Here is a 19,998-nt window from a genome sequence, read left to right on the forward strand (position 1 = left end):
AAGCAAGGAGCTAAGATATATAATAACAAATAATCAGTTTAATTTAGAGAAATAAATGAAGTATTTTTAAAAAGTGTGTTTATGATGATGATCTCGATGAAAATGACTTGGGAAGAAAACTCGTGTTTAATCTAATAGGTGAAGCTTGACCAATAGGTTTTTATTTGATGAAAGAAAAAATGCAGAGAGGTGAGTGAAGTGTAACTCATGCAGTACCAATGACAGCGATGATGCACTAACAAGGTGGTCCTATATCAGTAATGTGGCAGCAGAAACACACCAAAACTTTGCGGCGGAAACACTACACAGTGTTTAAAAGGACTCCCTCAAGATTTTATCCTAATCTCCCATATTCATTGTTCTGGAAATGCTAATGGTCCAAACACATTCCTAGACTTTGTAACTGTCAAGCTTTGCATGATAGTATTTGTGACACATTGGAGCAGGACCACATTTATGCTGAAATGTATCAACTAAAAAGCACCTAACCCACCACCTCACTGCACTGGGAGTGGACACTCTTGTTACTTTCTAGGTTAGCAAATGCATCGGGTTGAATAACTACAATAACAATAGCTTTCTTCAATTCCCATTTCACCAACATGTGACGACTTTCAGAGAATTGAATGCAGAGATATTCATTTATGTCACTGTGTGTGGCTTGCAAGTGCAATGCGATTCCCCCAGCAGAAAGGTAAATGTGTATGTGACATTGATGTAATAAATATAGTTGGGTAGGCAAAACAAAAGTTTAATAAGGGTGTTTTGCACTTTGGATGGCAAAGTGAAATAAGATCCATTTTGAGGGCAGGTCCCAAGTATGGAGAAAAAGGTGAGAAGAGATGAAGGGCAATTTGGTGAAAAGTGTGTGTGAGAATGGTTGAACAAGGGGTTTAGATCCTGCAGGCTTTCGCTGAATATCTGTATTCACTTTTGTTGTTTAAATTTGCTTTTTTGTTTTGGTACAAAATCCACTTCTTACTTCTACATGTTATTTTTTTCTTTGAGTCTGACAAACTCCACATGCTCATGGAGAGAGGTTGAAGGCACAGTCCCACCCACGTTGTTTTGTCCACATGGAAGTGCTACGAAATGACCAAAGACCAGACCTCATTAACCTGTCCCACTTACCCTTCCTCTTTCTTTATTAATTCAACATTTTACTTTTCCTTCTTACAATTCACTAACTTCATTATAAGTGTAAATCTCAAATTTAAATCTTATGAACATAATTCAACTATAAATCACGTAAAACTATACAATATCATAGACATATTATGCACTGATTTCCTTCAAAAATAAGTTAGAAATTGAGTATTTTTGTTTAACTATGAAAGACTTTCTCCCTCTTTAAGGCACTCAGATTTTGATACCCCAAATTCCACCCATTTCCCCTCTCTCTTACGTAATGTAATTAAAAGGTTGTCTCTACTTCTTATATTATACTATACTATATTCTAAGCAACCTGTTTTTCAACATTTGCCTCACATATATAATAATTACAACGCCTCTCTCACCCAACCCAACACAATACACTCTGGCTTCTGCACCTGCTGAGATAACAAAAAACAAAAGCAATCCTTTTATTCTGTGGGAAAACCCAGAGAAAATTAACAAAACATCTCTCTTCTTGGGTGCCTCAATTTTCTTCACTTTCTGCATTGTTATTCACTAGAAGGTGGATGCTAGCGGTAGCACTTTGTGATTCCTTTGTTTCCACTCCTCTTTTTTGTTCCATCTGTTTCTGCAGTGCATAATATTCTCTTCGCTGCATCTCATTCTTCTCCCTTTGCTTCTGTCCACACTTTTGTACACATGCACACACATGTAACACAAAAAAACAACCCTTCATGAAATTTGCATGTCCAAGTCTTCATATTTCAGCACACAGTATGCAAATTCTTGTCACTATCTTGTTTTGAAACTTTAAACTCTTATGGGTCAGGTCCTGCGCTGAGTCATCTTCACAATTCAAATCTTTTTGCCTCCACTGAATCCTAGAAACACAAGATCTCTCTCTTCTTAGGAACATGGTTGTTGTTGTTCTTGTTGTTGTTACTGCTGCGACTTAACATATTAAGCCTTGCGGAGTCTGCAAAGTTGAAGGTTGAGAAAGCAAAAATGTCTGGACAGTCTTTGAAATCCTTGAAGGATGAAAACCCAGATTTGCAGAAGCAAATTGGGTGCATCACTGGATTTTTTCAGCTCTTTGACCGCCACCGTTTCCTCACCGGCCAACGCTCCGGCACCTGCATTCAGCACAGGCCAACTTCAGGTATTCTGTGATATACTTGTTTCTGTTCAGAGTTTTGAAAGTGATACAATGATGCTAGCAAGGTTTTACATCCACAACGAGGCTTTCACCGCGTTTCTTCATATAATGGAAAAACTGCAAAAACACAATCGATGCAACTACCGTTATAAACTTAAAAACTGAAAAACCCTTGATGTTACAGTCAGATTTATCAACTTGGGTGTTAGCACTTTTTAGATTTTGATATCTTTTTGGTAGATGTTGGGGGCAGAGAAAATTTGATTTACATGCATACTAAAATTAAGGCAAATGGTTAAGCAAACAAATTAGTATTTTTATTAACGTGGAAAGTGTTTAGGTACACGTACAAAATTTCTCTGCAATCTCGTATATCGAGATAGAGAAATGCTGCAAGTTTGTTGGTTCAATTGCTTCTAGTTGTGTCCTGAGTATATGTTGAATTTTTTGCATGCATTACCAAAATATTATTTTTATTAGAATCCGCTTTCTCCTACATTAATTTTCAGAAACAAAAAACCTATTTCAATCTGTCAGGAACTTGTCCTCGCACAGAGCTCTTTTTTCAATTTAATTTCTTCATTTTTATTTTTGCTTTTCAAGGGGAGTTAAAGTTTGTTTATTTAGTGGTTTCAACTTAGATTATGGCTGTTTTTCCATCCTGTTTCCTAGTCTTTAAATTTTTTTTTGGTTGCTGATCTAAGAAAATCACATTTTGGTGAAACTTCTTATATTTCATCTTCTAACGAATATATAAATTTAGTGGACAACTTTAGGTTTGATAATGCAAGTAACTGTAATTAAATTTCGGAGTTGTAGTTTTTTTTTATCTGCTTTTGAAAAATATGTTCTTTTTCTACATATTTTGAATTTGGCTGATAAAAATTCTGTAGGGAGTTTCCTCTGTAGTTTCTGTAATTTGCATAATCCATTATAATATAAGAATCTGAGTACTTTTCCCCTTTTGAAGTCTAAGATGGAAGATGCTCAATATACGAAACTTGAAAATTTTCTAATGTATAAAAAAAATACTTTTTAAAGCGACACATTGCAGAATATATGGATTTGTTTCTTTTTCCTCATTCAATGCAACATGGGTGCTTGAAGTTGCTTCAAAATCTCCGAAGTAGAACGTCATTCTACTGAAAACCAAAAACGTATCGTTCTGTGTTCTGATTTTTCCATGCATGAAAAATTTGTGTCTCAACATCCTTGTTTCTCACACAACTTCCAAATTTCTGCTGAATCAAAAACCTTAAAAGTCATATCATTGATCTGTGACTTATGGAGCTTCAGCATGTTTGAAAATGGATTTAGGAAAACTTAACCTTTGACAAAATATTCCGCTGTACTTTCTTCTAACTTCTAAGTAAAAATTCCTTCACTTCTCAGGTGCAAGCAGTTATGAAATTAAAGAGCTCAATGGTACAATGCTGAAGAAAACTAAGGTAAGATAGCAGTAGTCTGACTCTTCTGCAGAATTTTAGAAAAAATCTGTTAAACATTTGTATCGATCGGTGCAGGCAAAGAATCTGAAGGATGCTAGAGAAAAGCAACAATTCTCCACAGAATCATCCATAACTTCTTTGTCTTCATCCTCTTGTTCATCTAGCATGTCATCCCTTGAGTTTAACAGAACCATTCAGATGCAATCATCATCAAGAAATCAGACAAGAATTCCTGAACATACAAATTCAAAAGTAGCAAAGAAGCAACTTGATACCTCACGCCATGAATCCCTCCATTTCAACCATATTGTCAAAGACTCAATGCATAAAGAAGCTCAAGGATTGTCTGTGAGAACTGTGGCTGAAGAGGAAAAGAAGGGTCACACTAATACCTTGAAACTCATAGACTCTCCCCGGCCTCTGCGGTCACAAAAATCTGTCAATGTAGGAGTTACAGTTGCCGGCGAACAATTCCACACTCTTGCCAAGTCCAAGAAAACACCTTGGGACTCACCAAGGCTCTCTTATGATGAAACATTCAAATCTGCCACAAAGCATAAGGAATTCCCAAGGCTTTCCTTGGACAGCAGAGAAGGGTCCAATAGAGGTTCCAATGAAGGAAACAAGTCTCGCAACCTGTTGAAGGGTCAGCAGAAAGGTTATGCAAAGAGTTCTAGCACAATGATTAACCAGCTGCAAGAACCAGAAACTTCCAAAAGATCTTCCAGTGTTGTAGCAAAGTTGATGGGACTTGAAGCCCTCCCGGAGCGTGCACAAACTTGTGGGAGTCCAATTGGAACTTCTAGGTTCTCTAGCACATGTGATGAAGATATGCACCACCAAAAATTCACCTTGCCTCAATTTAGAAAGGCTGATTCAATCACAAATGAGAAGCCTTATTCACGATTTGCACTAGAATCAACTCCTTGGAGGCAACCTGATGCAATCCAAAGTTCTCAATTACAAACTTCCAAGGGTTGTGAATCTGATGTAAAAGCCTCAAAGACCTCTCTCACGGTATATGGGGAAATTGAGAAAAGGGTGGCAGAACTTGAGTTCAAAAAGTCTGGAAAGGATCTCAGAGCCCTTAAACACATTCTTGAAGCAATGCAGAGACGTAAAGATTCGTTAGACATTGCTAGAGATCAGGCTTCAAATTCTCCATCTGACAATAAGAATAGTACTAATACCAGTGAAAGCTCGAACTTACAAAGCCCACGAGTACGACAGAAAGATCTTGTATCTGTCACGGTTGAGATGTCAAATTCTAACCGTGGTAGTAAACTGCCAATTGTCATCATGAAACCTGCGAAAGTTGCTAGAAAAGTCAATAGTCCTTCTCCTACAGAACTATCAGTTCATGGAAAATCTGGTGTCAACAAGTGTTCTTCTAGCAATCCAACAAATGGAAGATTGGTTGACAAGAATAGTGCTAAAGGCATAAGTTCAACAAAAAATATCAAGGATCCTTTGGGCCAACAGGTTCGTCCATCATATAAAAACTTGAGAACTTCAAAATTGATGCAATCCTTGGAAGTTTCTCAAGACAAGACTGGAGAATGCACCACCAGTTCTGGTTATATAACTGTGTCTGGGAGCCCCAGATTACAAAAGAAGTTTGGTCTGGAGAGGTGTTCACGACCAACCAGTTCATCATCGGATTCCTGCATTAACAGAAGAGAGCACAATACTCAACCTGTGGAATTGTCTTCTCCAAGTACAACACCAAGACATAAGTTCTCCAGTTTGCAGCAAATAAATGAACGTTTCAGTGAGATCAGTAGTAACTGGAGGAATTTAAAGCACCATGTTAATGTCATTTCGGACTTAGACGACAAAAGAAACTCAACCGGTCATAGTGAGATTGAAGTCATTCGAATTGATCAAACTGGAAAGATCATTAGCTCCTCCATCCAGCTGAGTTGCATGCATCAAAATGTAAGTATTTCTGCCTTGCAGAGTAACATTTTGCAACTGTATCAACTGGTTAAACATTGTTTTTGTTGAACAGAATGAATTTAACATTCTTTTGTTGATCAGAATGCATTTGAAGAGTTGAGGAAGGCTGAGACAATGGTTACTGCGGAACAACCAAGTCCTGTGTCTGTTCTTGATGCTGCATTCTATAGAGATGACCCACCATCTCCTGTGAAAAAGAAACCAGACATCTCAAAATACTCAGGTAAGCAACAAAGATTGAATCAAGGATAATCTAAATCTTTTATCTGTATCACTACTCATACACATTTTAGTGGTTTTACATAAATAATACAGGGAAGAATTCTGAGTTACATTTTGGTTTTCTTCAAATGTTCTGCAGTAGGTGAAGCTCAAAGCACTGATGGCGACAGTGAAGAGAACTCAGTGGATATACTTCAAGAAATTGACTTCTTTGAAGAGAAATTCATCAATTTCAATAACACTAAGCACCCTGACCATAAGTATATAACAGAAATACTGATAGCATCAGGTCTGCTGAGTGGCCACAGCTCCAGCCAGATATTTCACTCGCCGGGTCACTTGATTAATCCAAAGTTGTTCTTTGCACTTGAACAAGAGAAGACAAAGAAAAGACATTTTAACATTGAAGACAGTGCCAGGTTAAAAAATCCTGAGCAGATACAAAGAAAACTCATATTTGATGTTGTCAATGACATTTTAGTTCAAAAGCTGATATTGGATAGTTCTTCTGCATTATTGTGGTGCCAACCAAGTGAGTTTGCAAGCACAAGAACAAAAGGGCAGAAGCTATTGGATGAACTGTGCACAGAAATAGATCAGTTGCAGCCTCAATATGGGAATGTCGGTTTAGCTCATGAGGATGAGAATTTGAAGCATCACCATGCAATTTGGACCAACTGTTGCACTGAGACACCAAATGTTGTGTTGGATATTGAACGTTTGATCTTTAAGGATTTGATAACCGAGGTTGTGAGAGGTGAAGTAGCAAACCACACTGGTACACATTGCAGGCAACTAGTGTTTTTCAAGTAGGAATTTTAGCTCAAAAGTATGAGGGTAAAAGAGAATATACCTAGTTGTGTAGTCTTTCATGTTTCACTTTTCTAATCTAGCTACTCATGATATATAGTTTGATGGGTAATAAGCTGCTTAATTGGCAGTTTCACTTGTTTTTGTATAAATTGTTTCCACGTTTACCTTTGCCATTGCTGTCTTTCTTCATGTATTTGCATAGTCAATGTTCGTAAATACATGAAGAAATATAGACAAATCTATATCAGTGGTGTGAACTGTGACAAGCTGTTGAAAATATGCAGAGTGTTACATATAAATCTTTCTTCTTTTTTAATTCAGTCTGAATCCTAATAAAACAACAAACATCGTGGTGTAAAGTCTTCATTTATTGATTTAAAAAAGAAAAAATATGTTATACAAAATAATTTTATACTGTGATTTAGTAACAACTTGTAATTTATTGATTTTAACATTCATTTTAAAAGGTATATAAACGGATATTTTTATCTAATTGAGTTTAATATTATCATAAAGTGATTGACTATATGGTAAAGTGGGTAATAATTTTATTTGATAAATATTTAATACCCTCTACATTTTTATATATAAACAAGTAAATTCGCACGAATTAAAAATATCTGTTAGTTTTGTTAAATTTTACTACTCTCCTGATATTTTTTCTAATTATTGCATTATAAAAACGGGAGAACATATTATAACGGTGCAACCAAGGTCAAATATTAATTTTGTGCTGGAAATTTAATATTGAGTTTCCTCCAACAATTTTAGTGCCTAGAGTAAAATTTGTTTATAGTATTTGAGAAAAAAATATATTGTTTTTGTCTTATAAACGAGAATAGTGAGAATAATAGTTAATCAACTGTGAAACAAAATAACCATATTTAGAAACATAATTAATTATGTATGCCCGAAATATAATAATCAACAGTTCATTCAAAATGACCATATTTGATCTATATATAAGAACTTAAGAAGTCTATTGCAGTTACAACTTGGATTATTTTTTAAGTGTCTTTTTTTTTTCTACAACAATTAGTAATCTATTCAAAATAACTACATTCGATCTATATGAACTGTATAGCATTTATAATTTTCATTTATTTTTTAAAAAAAGAAACCTGTTTAGCTACTTTTGATTTTACTCTCCTTCCAACCACTTTTGTTTTTCTTACACAAAATACATGAGATCTCATTTAAATATCTGAAAGTGACATTAACCAAGAAATGCTATATTGTTTTGTTTGTATAATTCTTTTTTAATTTTTTTATCCCCTGTATTAGTTACTTTTATTTCCACTGTCATAATAATTGAATACATTTATTAAAAGTTAGACAAGAAGTATTTTTTTTGAAAAAGAAAAAGATTTAATTTGTCTTTCAATTTTAAGTTTGTGAATAATATTAATTACTTTTTCTTAATTGAAATGAAAGATGCATTAAATCATTTTCTTTTTCAAAAATTTGAGTCTTTTATAAAAATGGAGTAATTTGAATCTTCTTTCTTATGTTTCTACTTTTTCCTTGAAACAGTCTCGTTTTTAACTTAACAAGGTTTCCTAATTATGTGAAATATTAAATTCAAATATTGTTCCCTTGTAAAAGGAAATGGTTTCATTTCCAAATAAACAACCACCATAGCTTGAAGATGAGCTGGTTCTTTTATTGCGTCACTTCATTTGCTTTATGAGCATTTAACACAGTCATAATTAGCATACCTGTGCATTAAATAACCTTTTCTAATAAATTTAGTAAAATGAAGCTTGTTGGGTTGGGACGTTTAAGTCATGTGAGCCATCTCAGACAAAATTTGGAGTGATGAAAACCAAAATGTCTGTGCATTAATTTGAGTTTTGAACAGTACTAACCAACATCAGAAAGAAAAGAAAACGCACCCTCCACAACACCAACAATTTTCATATAATTGCATTTAGGAGTGATAACAACTAATTGAACCAACCCAGATATTAATTTAAAACCGAACTAGTTAATTAGCCTGATGCAATTGATTTATGAAATAAATATGGTAAACTTAAGTTAACTATAATTCGATTAATTTAACAAGTGAATGAGTGCGTACACAAGTTAAATATATTAAATGAGTTACAAACTATTGTCCAAAACTCCATTTTAATTCTTAACATTTTAACTTTGGATCCATCACTTTACCCTTTAACTGTACCAAATATTCATTCCATTCTAAGCCCTGGCTCTACCAAAAATATAATATATTTGTATTTCATTTTCGGCAATTATTTTTCACACAAAATGCTATCAGTATATGCTTCTAAAGACTTGAGCTCATGAACTAGTGAACTGGGCCAAATTGTTTGCAACTTTAAATCAAGTAAAACTTAAGCTGAAAACACATTTTTACAAAATTTGACTCCAAATGAACAGAGACAGTGATTTTTCTGCCCAAAATTTGCATCGATGCCAAGACAGTGCAGCTATCCAATAAACTTGGAATAAAACGTACCACTTATAAACCATCCAAGTCTGTTATAAACATTTATAAGTCTCCATAATCATAATTTTACGGGATAAATTTGGAGGAACCCCCATTGAATATTGCTCTCATTCAGTATACAAACTACAAATCTTCCTTTTCCCGAAACAGGTCCCCAATTTTTTTTCTACAACTGTGAAGTAATATAAACCCTCGTACAAATATTATTACAACTTTAATAAGAAAATATTAATTGAGAAAATAAATGTATTAAACATCTTAGAAATATAAAAAAAATCTAATACCACAAAAAAATAGCAAGATTTTCAAGATATTGTAAGAAAAGTATTTGGAATTATTCCAGAACGATGAGAAGTGGTGGGAGAAAGAACCAGGGAAGATATGGGTTGTTTGTTTATATCCAACCTTAATTCCACAATATAGATCGAACAATCCAACAGACAAGATCCTACATATAGACAGTTCACATTGTTCCACAAATGATGTGGGGGGAAAAAGATGAGTCTTAGTACTTCAAAGAAACAAATTGCTTCAATTTAGAATGTCGTCAAGCTGCATTTACATGTCTAAGTCAAAGGATTTGAGCTCAACGTGAATTTCATATCCACTAATTATCTGAAATGAAAATATTTTAATAAAAAATTGTAAAGAAAGGCCATATGACAACTGTGATCAGAAACCAGAGATATGTAGCACAATATATGACATCCTGGCATAAAGCAGAAGTCGAAGATACCAGTAAGTTCTACAGTTTAAGAACAACTCTATATGACAACCTGATCAAGGAGAGCTTGATAAAACATTCGATGAAGTTAGTAACATGAAGCAAAAATGTCATTGGGCTCTGTCAAGAACTAAATTTCAATAAGCTCACTCTGATAGAAGTAGTTTCTAATGATTTCCTCTAAGTTTTACTTGGTCCTCGTGTACCATTTTACTTGTGGAAAGCCTTTCTCGACATTTTCACATGATAATATACAAACTTACGTAGGCAAATTCATGCCATATTCCTCAATAGCAACTACTTTAACCTGACGACCTTCATACCTTGTAGAATTGTAAGCCCAGTTATTCATCTCAAGCTTATAATCAACTTTACCGCTATTTATGCTATTGTCAGTACTCCGTATTGCTGGGTTTACAGATGTCCAGTATTAAAAGCAAATCCAAAAAAAAAATTAGCAACAGGGCAAGAATAACTATACATTTAAAACAAGGAAAAATGGATTAAAATATGTAAAATGAAGATAAATTGGTAGTGCAAAACTCAAGTTCTTTGTACAAGCAAAAATGTGGCTTTTCAAGATAATGCTAACAAGAAAAAAGGGAAAATACAACAGCTAGACTAGAACAAATAGTTCTCTGTACATTTTAGGCATGAAGCTCAGATACTACTTCTTTATACATGAACATGCTACAATGACAATGTGCAGAGGATAAATACGGGTAACTATTAAACGAATCTTATGCATTGTCCTCTCAACTATTAACTATAACACGTGAATTGAAACAGCAGGGTGCTGAATAAGAATAATGTAATATCTGGGTGTGAGACTTTAGTACACTTGTTTATACATTAGAATACGAGGATTATCTGTCACTGTTAACTAAATGAATTCTCTCAATTGTTAGTTATTATAACAAGTGATCTGAAACAATTGGAATTGATTCAGTTCTACCGCCAGTTTGTAGGTTACTCATAAAGGAATGTGATTTTTTTTTTCTGTGGGAATTTAGCTGTGGATGTAGCACTAATTATGAAGTAAAGGAGTACGGTAAACAATTTAGAGTAACTGCCACAAGTCAGAAGTTGAGATGTTTTTATATGCTATATTTAGCATAAGATCATACAGATCCAAAGGACTTCAATAAAAAGAATCATAAATTGATCTACCAAACAATTGACATGCACATACCTGAAAGATTGTTAAAGTGAGAACATGTCAGAGCAAAATAGTAATATCCATCCTATAATGCCCACAACCAGACAGTTACCAAGATTTGAATATCCCAGAACTAGCTATCCTGACATTCTCCTGATCAAGTATACAGATTCTAGTTAAAGAAAAATCTAATTTACAACTGAACAAGCTGATCTGGGTTTTCCAAGGATTCCCTTAGAATTTTCTCTGCCCTCCTTTTCCTGTCATCCTTCTCATCTTCCATCGCAAACCATGGCAAAGTCTTGTTATGCTCCTCTGTTTGTGGGATCAAACCAATGGACCTTCCTACTAATTTGTTTTTTATCCCAATCTTAAAACGCACAATAGGCTTCTCATTCACAAAATTTTTTGTCTGGCCTTCCTTAGAATCAAAGCATGTGCTTTTCATTGCTTCAATTGCTGGAGCAAATGTCTCCAAAGCTGAAATTGGTTCATTTTCAACGAAATTTTCAACAACAGGATTATCGAGAACCACATCATTGAAAAGCTTGGCTGCAGGAGGAACAGAAGCAATTTCCTTGTCCTCAATTTTCAAAGGAGCAGCAAGGAATGGGTTACCTTCTGCTGCTACTCTTTTTGCCTTAGTGTCTGCAGGGTCAACCAAGGCAGACTTTTCAAACATATTTGAGACCATCTGCTGCTTCAAATTCAACACAGGCCACTCCCCCTTGCTGCCATTCTCTCTTTCTTGCTCAAATTTTACTGCACGAGGTTCTGTACCCCTTCCATTCACCACTGGTGACTGTGAAAAATTTTGCGGATCAGGGAATGCAGGCAACCAAGCAGGAATATGATCGCCAGGAGGTTCTTCTCCTTTTTGCAAAAAGCTTGGATTAAGCACCCGTTCCTTCACAACTGGAAAGCGAGGAATAGGATGCGCAAACACAACCGGTTCACCCTCGTTAACAAAATGAAAAATTTCCCTAATAACACCTGAACTTTCAAGGCAATGATCTACCTCAGAAGCACCTGCAAATCCCTGCACTGATCCCATATCTTCCAACCCTTGAATGACATCAAAAGCATGACAATCAGTTCTTCCTGCAAGATTAGCATGGCAATGTGCCGATTTCCCAACGTTAAAAATGTAGCGAGCCACAACGTCAGACAACGCCTCCAGAGCCGACTGCTGAAAAGCCTGAAACCCCTCGCTTTCGCACACCTGCGCTACCGCAATCTTCGCAATTGCCCTGGCAAAGTCGTCACCACCACCCACTTTCCTCCTCCTCCATGGGCCAGGCTGCTCAAGCTGTCTTCCAGTCTTCCCACCGCCATTGCTCATATTCAGCACTTCATATCACTTGAAAACCCAAAAATACACATTCCCCAAATCACTATCATTCAGCACCCCAAAACCCACCAAGAATCACACCCCAACAACGCCAATCACTTCTGAGAAAAATCGCAATTAAAAGAAAAACGAGTCTCAGATTACACAGAACTTGAGTTGAATGCCAAGATCACAATTTCGGCGTTTCCCACTAACAATATTTATTAGCTAAGCAAAACCCTAGCTCGTCCAATAAAAAGGGAGGAGGAATCGGAAATAAATATTCACCATAAATGGAAATTAAAAGCAAAAAGGAAAATAGCAGAAAAACTTACCAGTGATAAGAGGGTGGTGATTGGATCTGAGAGCACAAACGAGAGAGTATGGGTCAGCAATTATGAGACACAGAGAGAGAAAGAGACAGAGCGGAATATAGATGGAAGAAATTGGGAAATTTAGGGTTTAGGGTTTGGTTCAGGTTAAACCCTGGGAAACCCTTGGATCGAAATACACTACACTGCTACCATTAGAAACAGAGGGAGTTGGAAATTTGGAAGCAGAATTAAGGACACGGACACGATGCGGTTTCGAGATTTGAACCCTCCTATACTCAACCTTAATTGGGGTAGGGGCATCAATACCCAAAAAATAATCATAAATATTTCCCACGCAACGGCGTCGTTTCAGTTGAGGAATGATCACGCCATGCTTACCAAAAATGTTTTCCAAAAATAGATCATAAAACAAAATAAAAATTTTGTTGGATTAATATATTGTACCTTAAGACTTTTTACCCGTAATATGATATTAGTTGGTAGTGAAGCGATTTCTCAACTGCAATTTTTTGTTTTTTTACTATTAATTTTGTTATCCTTAATTATATGTTGTTCACAAATAACATCCATATACGTAAAGAACATAATGTTTTTCACACTTGTAAGTATGTCACACAAACTTTTAAAAATACATATTTATAGGTAAACTATAGCACTCCAACAATTATTATATTTATCATACTATATATAAATATTATATTATTTTTCTACTCATCGATCGTTTCATTCTTAGATAAGCTTTTTAATTGTTTTTTGTGTAACAACGTTATTATTATATGATCACTAATCAAGGAAAAACTATTTGAAATACAATTAATTAATATGATAAAGCGATTTCATTTACATTCATTATAACAATCAAATCATAAACATCTCATATTATTCATTCATTAAATACATTTTTCAGACATATCTTGAAACATAAATATTACACTATGAAACTAATGTTCAATATTTAACAGATTAAGAAAAGGTTATACTTTTTTTTAAGAATAAAATATAACATGTGTGATGAAATAAATTAATGTATTTTTTTTTCTTCAAAAATGAAAAAAAAATAGTGTGAAAATAAAAAAGAAATGATGAATTTACATTTTGATATAAGAAAATATGAATCGAAAAAGTAGAAGAGGAAATATAATATATATATATATATATATATATATATATATATATATATATATATATATATATATATTAATTTTTTTCTCTATATATTTCCTTATCATTCTACTCTTTACTAAACTCAATTTTATGTTTTTAATATTTATTAAACATAAATGAAATAGGAGGTTATAAATATTTGAAAATCATCCTAATTCAATTTAATTCTCATTGTTATATATACGTAATCCTAGGATGTACAATATCCTCTTCTTGTAAAGTCACTCTGTGTTTTCTAATGTCTTAACACTTAAAAAGGGACATTTTTTTTACTAAGAAGTAAACTTTGAATGGTTGTCTTCTGCAATTTTTGTTTTATCCTTGATTATCCTTGTTCATTCGATCTTCTCTTTCTTTTTCCCCTTACTTTCTTTTCTGTATTAGCAAGAAATTATCATATGATTAACCACCCCTCATGACATAAACAAATTATGAATTTGCTTTTAGGATAACATTTTCTGTCATTCTCATACCATTACCAATTATTATTTGTTAAAAATATCCTAAGTGTTAATCTAAGTATCACATTAAATAAAAATAATAAAATTAAATATCACATAACAAGAAAAAATACTAGTAAAACCGTTCTGAGCAAACTGAAAAGAATCAGAGGTCCAAATAGCACATTTTTTTCATAGAAATAAAACCAGCTAAGCCTTAATACATTGAGCCCAACAACAAATGATTGCCTTAAATATGGATGTTTCCTCGTGCACCCCGTCAAATTTCTTCTTATACTTCCTTACAAACTTCCAAAATTTTTGAACTGAGAATAGTGGTAGGACGAGTGTCTTCCGAAAAAAATTCCGAAATTGGTCTAATATGTTCAGGAAAGTAAAATCCAGTTTGATGGGGTGCAAGAAGAAATTTGATAAGATATTGTAGGAAATTTGACGCGTATCACTGTTAAAAATTCTCATATTATATTTAAAGTTGTTTTGTAAATTTGTTAAAATAATTTATAAGAAAATAATTTTTTCTAAAAATTTTAATTGGTAAGTAATTTTTTCGTGGATAATTATTTCCCTTTAAATTATAAAATTCACAAATATTTTTTATAAAATTTGTTGTAAAAAGTATTTTATATAAAATATTTTACAAAAAAATTAACGGCGATTTCCTATAATTTTTTTCATAACAAAATTAATAAATATTTTCTATAAAAAATTTAAAAATAAAATTAACATAAAATATGAATTTTTTTAATAATACTGAGAAAAAAAAAAACTCACTCACCGATACACCGAGCAAAAACTTTTCAAACTACAACATCATGGCAGTGTCACCGAGTTCTAAGCCATGTTTTAAAAACTCTGCAAATGTATTATTAGCTGGTATTATCCTTAATAGTTTCCTATCAGGTCTTTAATCTAATATTTGCCCAGAACCATCTTCAAGTCATTGGTCTTGTCAAATTAATTGAGAATAAACTTCAAGACTTTAAAATCAAATCATGTCGATCATTCACCCCAACACTACCATTACACACACTCAAAACCCTAAATATGTTAGTATATGTTGATGGTGATGGTGTAGATATGTGTATGTCCAACAATAGTTGTAAATTTATTATTGAAATATTCAAAGAAGGTATACAATTAACACGGTCTCGTGATATTTATGTGTTTTCTATTTTAACCATCCCAATAATTTTGTAATCACTTGATTTTTTCCTTTTCCTCAATCTACTTGTTTGGTATTCTGTTTGATCATGGTTGATTGTGTACGTGGTGCTTTCATGCTCAGATAAACAATATCATCATGACTCATTTGTTCGTAGAAACAATTTTGAACTTTGTATTTTCATTATTAGAAATTCTCATATTATGTAGAATTTTTTTTTGCGAATTTATTAAGAAAATTTGTAAAAAAATTGTTTTTTCTCTTATTTTTTAAAAATTTTAATTAATAGGTAATTTTTTCGTGGATAATCATTTTCTACGAAATAAGTATTTCCTACAAAAGTTATTGTGAAAAATGTTTTATACAAAATATTTTGCAAGAAAATTGATAGCAATTTCTTACAAATTTTTTTCACAATAAAATTTGTAAGTATTTTCTACGAAAAAATTTTCAAAACAAAATATGAATTTTTTTAGTAGTGTTATTTGTAATAGATGTTGCTGTATGGTGTTTGTGTTGTTGCTTTTGAGGAATAAAATTTTGTTTTAAGTCTTTTTGTTTTTTTAATTTAATAGAGATTCAAATTATACTAAACTAAAATCAAGATATGTTATTAGTCAAGGACAAGAAAAACATTTTTATATTAAATGCTTATCCAGAAAGTGAGAAGATATAACGATGCGAGATACAAGTTCAATTGATAATATATTCAAATCAAAATCTTAAAAAAATACGTTATAAATATTTTTTGTATGTTATTCAACATTTTCAGTTTTATTCAATACAAGATAAACTCACACACACTTATATTAGTTGTAATACTTTTGTACTTTCTTTTATCTTTCTGATTACGATTTAGTGATGATACGACTAAAAAAACAAAAATTATCGACGACTATTATTTGTCGGAAAAACTGTAAAAATTCGTTGATAATTTGTAATTTTCTTGTAACATGAATGCCTTCATTTCTATTCTACACCTATTCAACACTAATAATCTATATTTTTATTTTACAATATGAAATAGTTTGAAAAAAACTGAAAAAAATAAAAGTATTAGCTTTTATTAAGATTTAAATAGGGATAGAAAATCTTTATACTGTCGATTTTTTTTTTAATTTTTTTTTTGTAGTAATATACTTTATCCTTTCATTTCAAGTTGACCTTTTTGGAAGACACCTCTTAACCTTTATTCCGAGACAACGTATACAGAAGGCGTAAGTACTCTGAACTTCTGTTTTCTTGCTCAGTTTTCTTTAAAGTACATAGTACCATATAATGTAATTAATATAAAAATATTCCCTAATAATGCACACCTATCTCCTGTTTAATTTCCTTGCTTTGTGCAGCAATTTTAGAGATACGTTATTTTCATGTCACCTTTTAGTGACTGGCGGGGAAAGTCATATTCACGGTTTTCAGACAATAACCTATGGTAGATCGCTGCGCTGGCGACCGCGCATGAACCATTATCTTTCGTTTTATGTCATCTCACGGAATAACAAGACAAACAAAAGAAGGCTGAATAATACGACAATAACACATGTGTTCTCTAAGGAGAAGTTTGGATCACAATAAGCTTTTTATTCTTTTTAACTTCAGAGATTTATGTAATGCTTATAAAAATAAATTAGAAGATTAAGGCTTTATAAATTTACTTTAATGTGTTACTTTATGTCTTTAATGTTAAACAGATAGAAATTATTTATTGTGAATGAACTAAAATCCAATTGCTTTAGCACAATGTAAGTAAAGAAAAAATATCTTACTGCATAAAGAGTTAAAGATCTGCAGAATATATGCATTCTCTTAGTTCTTATGTTCTTCATTATCGCTTAAAGGAGAACTCTTATATTATATTATACCCATAGAAAGCCATTCATATGTAAGACCGTTTCATGCAAATATATAAGCTCAAAAAACTAAAGGGAAAATTTAAGGGTTACCTATATAACTGAAAGAAATAGAAGGAAATCCAAACACGCATTCAAGAACGAAATGATTATTCAAACTCGCCGTAACGTGGACCATCTTGTAATTGAAGAAGCTTTCTCACAGTCTTCATGATCCATGCACATTGTGCGAGAAGGAGCAGATAAACTTTGTATTTTTGTGTATCACTCACTTGGAAGGGAAATCTTGGTGTTTGTCGGAAGGGCTTTTGCTGCTGTTGGGTGAATGGAGGGGTTTATGAGACATCATAGCAAAGCTAAAAGAATGATTGAGAGAATTCGCCAATGGGTTTTGAGAACCTGAACTCATCATCTGATAGTGGTGGTTGATTTGCCTCTGATCCATGTCCATTGCTGTAAAATGTGATGGGAAATATGGCTGTGCTGCTCCCGGAGGACACAGCAGAATTTGAGAATTCCCTGTTGATAAAGACAATGTTGATGTTGGGAAAGGTACAACGTTATGTATGTCTGTTTGGTTAGAAAATCCATTGTTTGGCAACTGAGGATGAGAAACATCACCAGCGGAAGCTTCCCACTGGTAACCTTGTGGCATAGCATTTAGCAGGCCCAAGAATGAATTATGGTTAACCCTTGGCAAAAGATTATTTGGCATAACATGTGTGCTAGGACCTTCATTATTGCTTCCTTGCTCATCCTGATCAGTGCTGATCATTTCTCCTGAAACTTCTTTACGCTTTAATTTCCATGAAGAATTTTGGTCTGAACCTTGCCACTGAATGCTGCTATTTATATTAAGAACTTGTTCATTCTGCTGAGAGTGAGGGTTTGTGGCATCATTAGAAGTAACAGCAGATGGATGATAACCAAGGGTGAAGTTATTCACTGAAGGAATAAGTGGCAGTGGTGGAAGTTCATCAATTTCATGCTTAGCAGCATTCAGCAACCAATCAACAACCTTGCTGGGTTGACTGAGCCCTAACCTATCTTGAAGATCATAGAGTTGGATAGCAGTTGGTACTGATAATCGCACCCGTCTGTCTCTTAACCCTCTTACTGTGCAGACCTTGCTGTGCCTGTCTTTCCCTCCAAAGGCTCTAGAGACTCGAACAATTCTTGGATCCTTCAATCTTGGCCATTGTGCTACTGAGCTTGATGAAGCCTTTGCCTTTTCAGGATCACTAATTGATTGAGAATGACCACCCTCTTGTTTTAAAGCAAAATCCACTTCTTTTGGGCTCTTAATCATGATCTTATGTATCTCATTGTTGGTAGCTAGGTGCAGAGTTTTGTCCTTCCACTTTATGCTTGTCAAAATTCTGTTCCACAGTACCATCAACAATGAAACTGCTAAATTTTAAGTCCCTTGTGCGGATTTACGGGTTGTCTCTCGATCCTAGGAATCTGCATGGAAACACACGAAATAAAATAATAGGAAATACTAAGAAGATGATTCCATAAAATTTACTCAGATTTAAAGGCGTTAATTAAATAAATCAAATATAAATATTGTTTAAAATCCATATTCTTTCCCTTTGGAAGTGGAAGCATGAAGAAGGCGACACAGATCGCTGACTTGCAGAAAACTAATGGATGTTAGCATATAGTTCTCTCTCTATATATGTGATTTTGAGGGGATTAAAGAACATTTGTATGAAATACCAAAAAGAATCATATCAAATGCAGTTGTATATTAAAATACTCTAAAATAATTTAGAAATTAGAAGCAGAGGCATCTATCTATCATATATACATAAAGAAAACTGCAGCAAAAGGCTGCATCACAGTCAGGAAGGTGCAATTAAACTTATCAGGAAAAATAATGCAACTATTTAATATTTAAGCTCACAAGCTAAACATGTAGCTACGCTTGAATATTAAATTTAATTTATACAAACCCTAGTTATATATATATATATATATATATATATAATTGATCGTAAATCTGCAAACTCACATGAACACGTGCCTGTTCTCATACCAAGCATGCACCACAAGGTAGAAGGATGAAGTTTGCACTGTGGTTTTGAATAACAAGCTTGAACAAAATTTGATATTTGCGATCGAGCTTGACTTGGCTTTAATTGCACATAATAGTGTGGAAGTTGGAGTCTGCAGCTTGGAAAAGGAAGATGCCGGAATTCAACTACCACGCCACACTGAAAGATAAAGCAATGGCGCATAGTTTGACACGTGGCAAACATCCCAATTGGTCAAATAAGTATGGTAGTCTTTGTCTTATCATTTTTTGGTCAGGCATAATGGGCAATCATTTCCTTTGTTATAGTTGCTATATATTCTGATATTTTGTTGTCACAAACCTTGAGTACTTAATGTAGGGCAATTAAACAACTTTGTAACGTTTACTGATAAAAATTGTTACAAATTACTTTAATTTTTTGGAAGGTAAAAGTGTTCGGGGTAAGTTTTCTTAGTTTGTTATTAAAGGAAAGTGGCTTGACTTCTGTACAAAAGATTTTTCACTATATTTGTTAGGTTTTAATTTAACAAAAAAAAAGTGCTTGCTTTAGGGCTTAACCTAATGAACACAGTTAATAATATCAG

The 19,998-nt window shown here is 33.5% G+C and overlaps 3 protein-coding genes across 7 annotated transcripts; 1 reads left to right on the forward strand and 2 right to left on the reverse strand.

The window, feature by feature from the left end:
• The first annotated feature begins 1,482 nt into the window (after positions 1-1,482).
• Positions 1,483-6,864, forward strand: LOC114182931 (protein LONGIFOLIA 1-like). 3 transcript variants are annotated; one of them, XM_028069742.1, is made up of 6 exons: positions 1,483-1,692; positions 1,947-2,276; positions 3,666-3,721; positions 3,797-5,659; positions 5,762-5,903; positions 6,042-6,864. In XM_028069742.1, exons 2-6 carry the CDS (start codon positions 2,123-2,125, stop codon positions 6,713-6,715), a joined length of 2,889 nt encoding a protein of 962 aa, XP_027925543.1. In that variant the 5' UTR covers positions 1,483-1,692; positions 1,947-2,122; the 3' UTR covers positions 6,716-6,864. The 3 variants fall into 3 exon arrangements, with proteins under 3 accessions (XP_027925543.1, XP_027925542.1, XP_027925541.1); XM_028069741.1 differs by having other exon boundaries at positions 1,483-1,679; XM_028069740.1 differs by having other exon boundaries at positions 1,483-2,276.
• Positions 6,865-10,988: 4,124 nt separating this feature from the next.
• On the reverse strand, positions 10,989-13,038 carry LOC114185535 (transcription initiation factor TFIID subunit 8-like). Of its 2 annotated transcripts, none has more exons than XM_028073317.1 (2): positions 12,734-13,038; positions 10,989-12,520 (listed from the first exon to the last, which is right to left on the reverse strand). In XM_028073317.1, the coding sequence occupies exon 2, from the start codon at positions 12,408-12,410 to the stop codon at positions 11,262-11,264; it is 1,149 nt and encodes a 382-aa protein (XP_027929118.1). In that variant the 5' UTR covers positions 12,411-12,520; positions 12,734-13,038; the 3' UTR covers positions 10,989-11,261. The 2 variants fall into 2 exon arrangements, with proteins under 2 accessions (XP_027929118.1, XP_027929119.1); XM_028073318.1 differs by having other exon boundaries at positions 10,989-12,638; positions 12,734-13,033.
• A 4,341-nt stretch (positions 13,039-17,379) lies between these two features.
• On the reverse strand, positions 17,380-19,673 carry LOC114184042 (transcription factor TCP13-like). Of its 2 annotated transcripts, none has more exons than XM_028071274.1 (2): positions 19,391-19,673; positions 17,380-18,837 (listed from the first exon to the last, which is right to left on the reverse strand). In XM_028071274.1, exon 2 carries the CDS (start codon positions 18,767-18,769, stop codon positions 17,642-17,644), a length of 1,128 nt encoding a protein of 375 aa, XP_027927075.1. In that variant the 5' UTR covers positions 18,770-18,837; positions 19,391-19,673; the 3' UTR covers positions 17,380-17,641. The 2 variants fall into 2 exon arrangements, with proteins under 2 accessions (XP_027927075.1, XP_027927076.1); XM_028071275.1 differs by having other exon boundaries at positions 19,403-19,661.
• Between the last annotated feature and the right edge of the window lie 325 nt (positions 19,674-19,998).

This window comes from Vigna unguiculata, chromosome 5 (assembly GCF_004118075.2).
Source record: "Vigna unguiculata cultivar IT97K-499-35 chromosome 5, ASM411807v1, whole genome shotgun sequence".
Taxonomy (NCBI): Eukaryota; Viridiplantae; Streptophyta; class Magnoliopsida; order Fabales; family Fabaceae; genus Vigna; species Vigna unguiculata.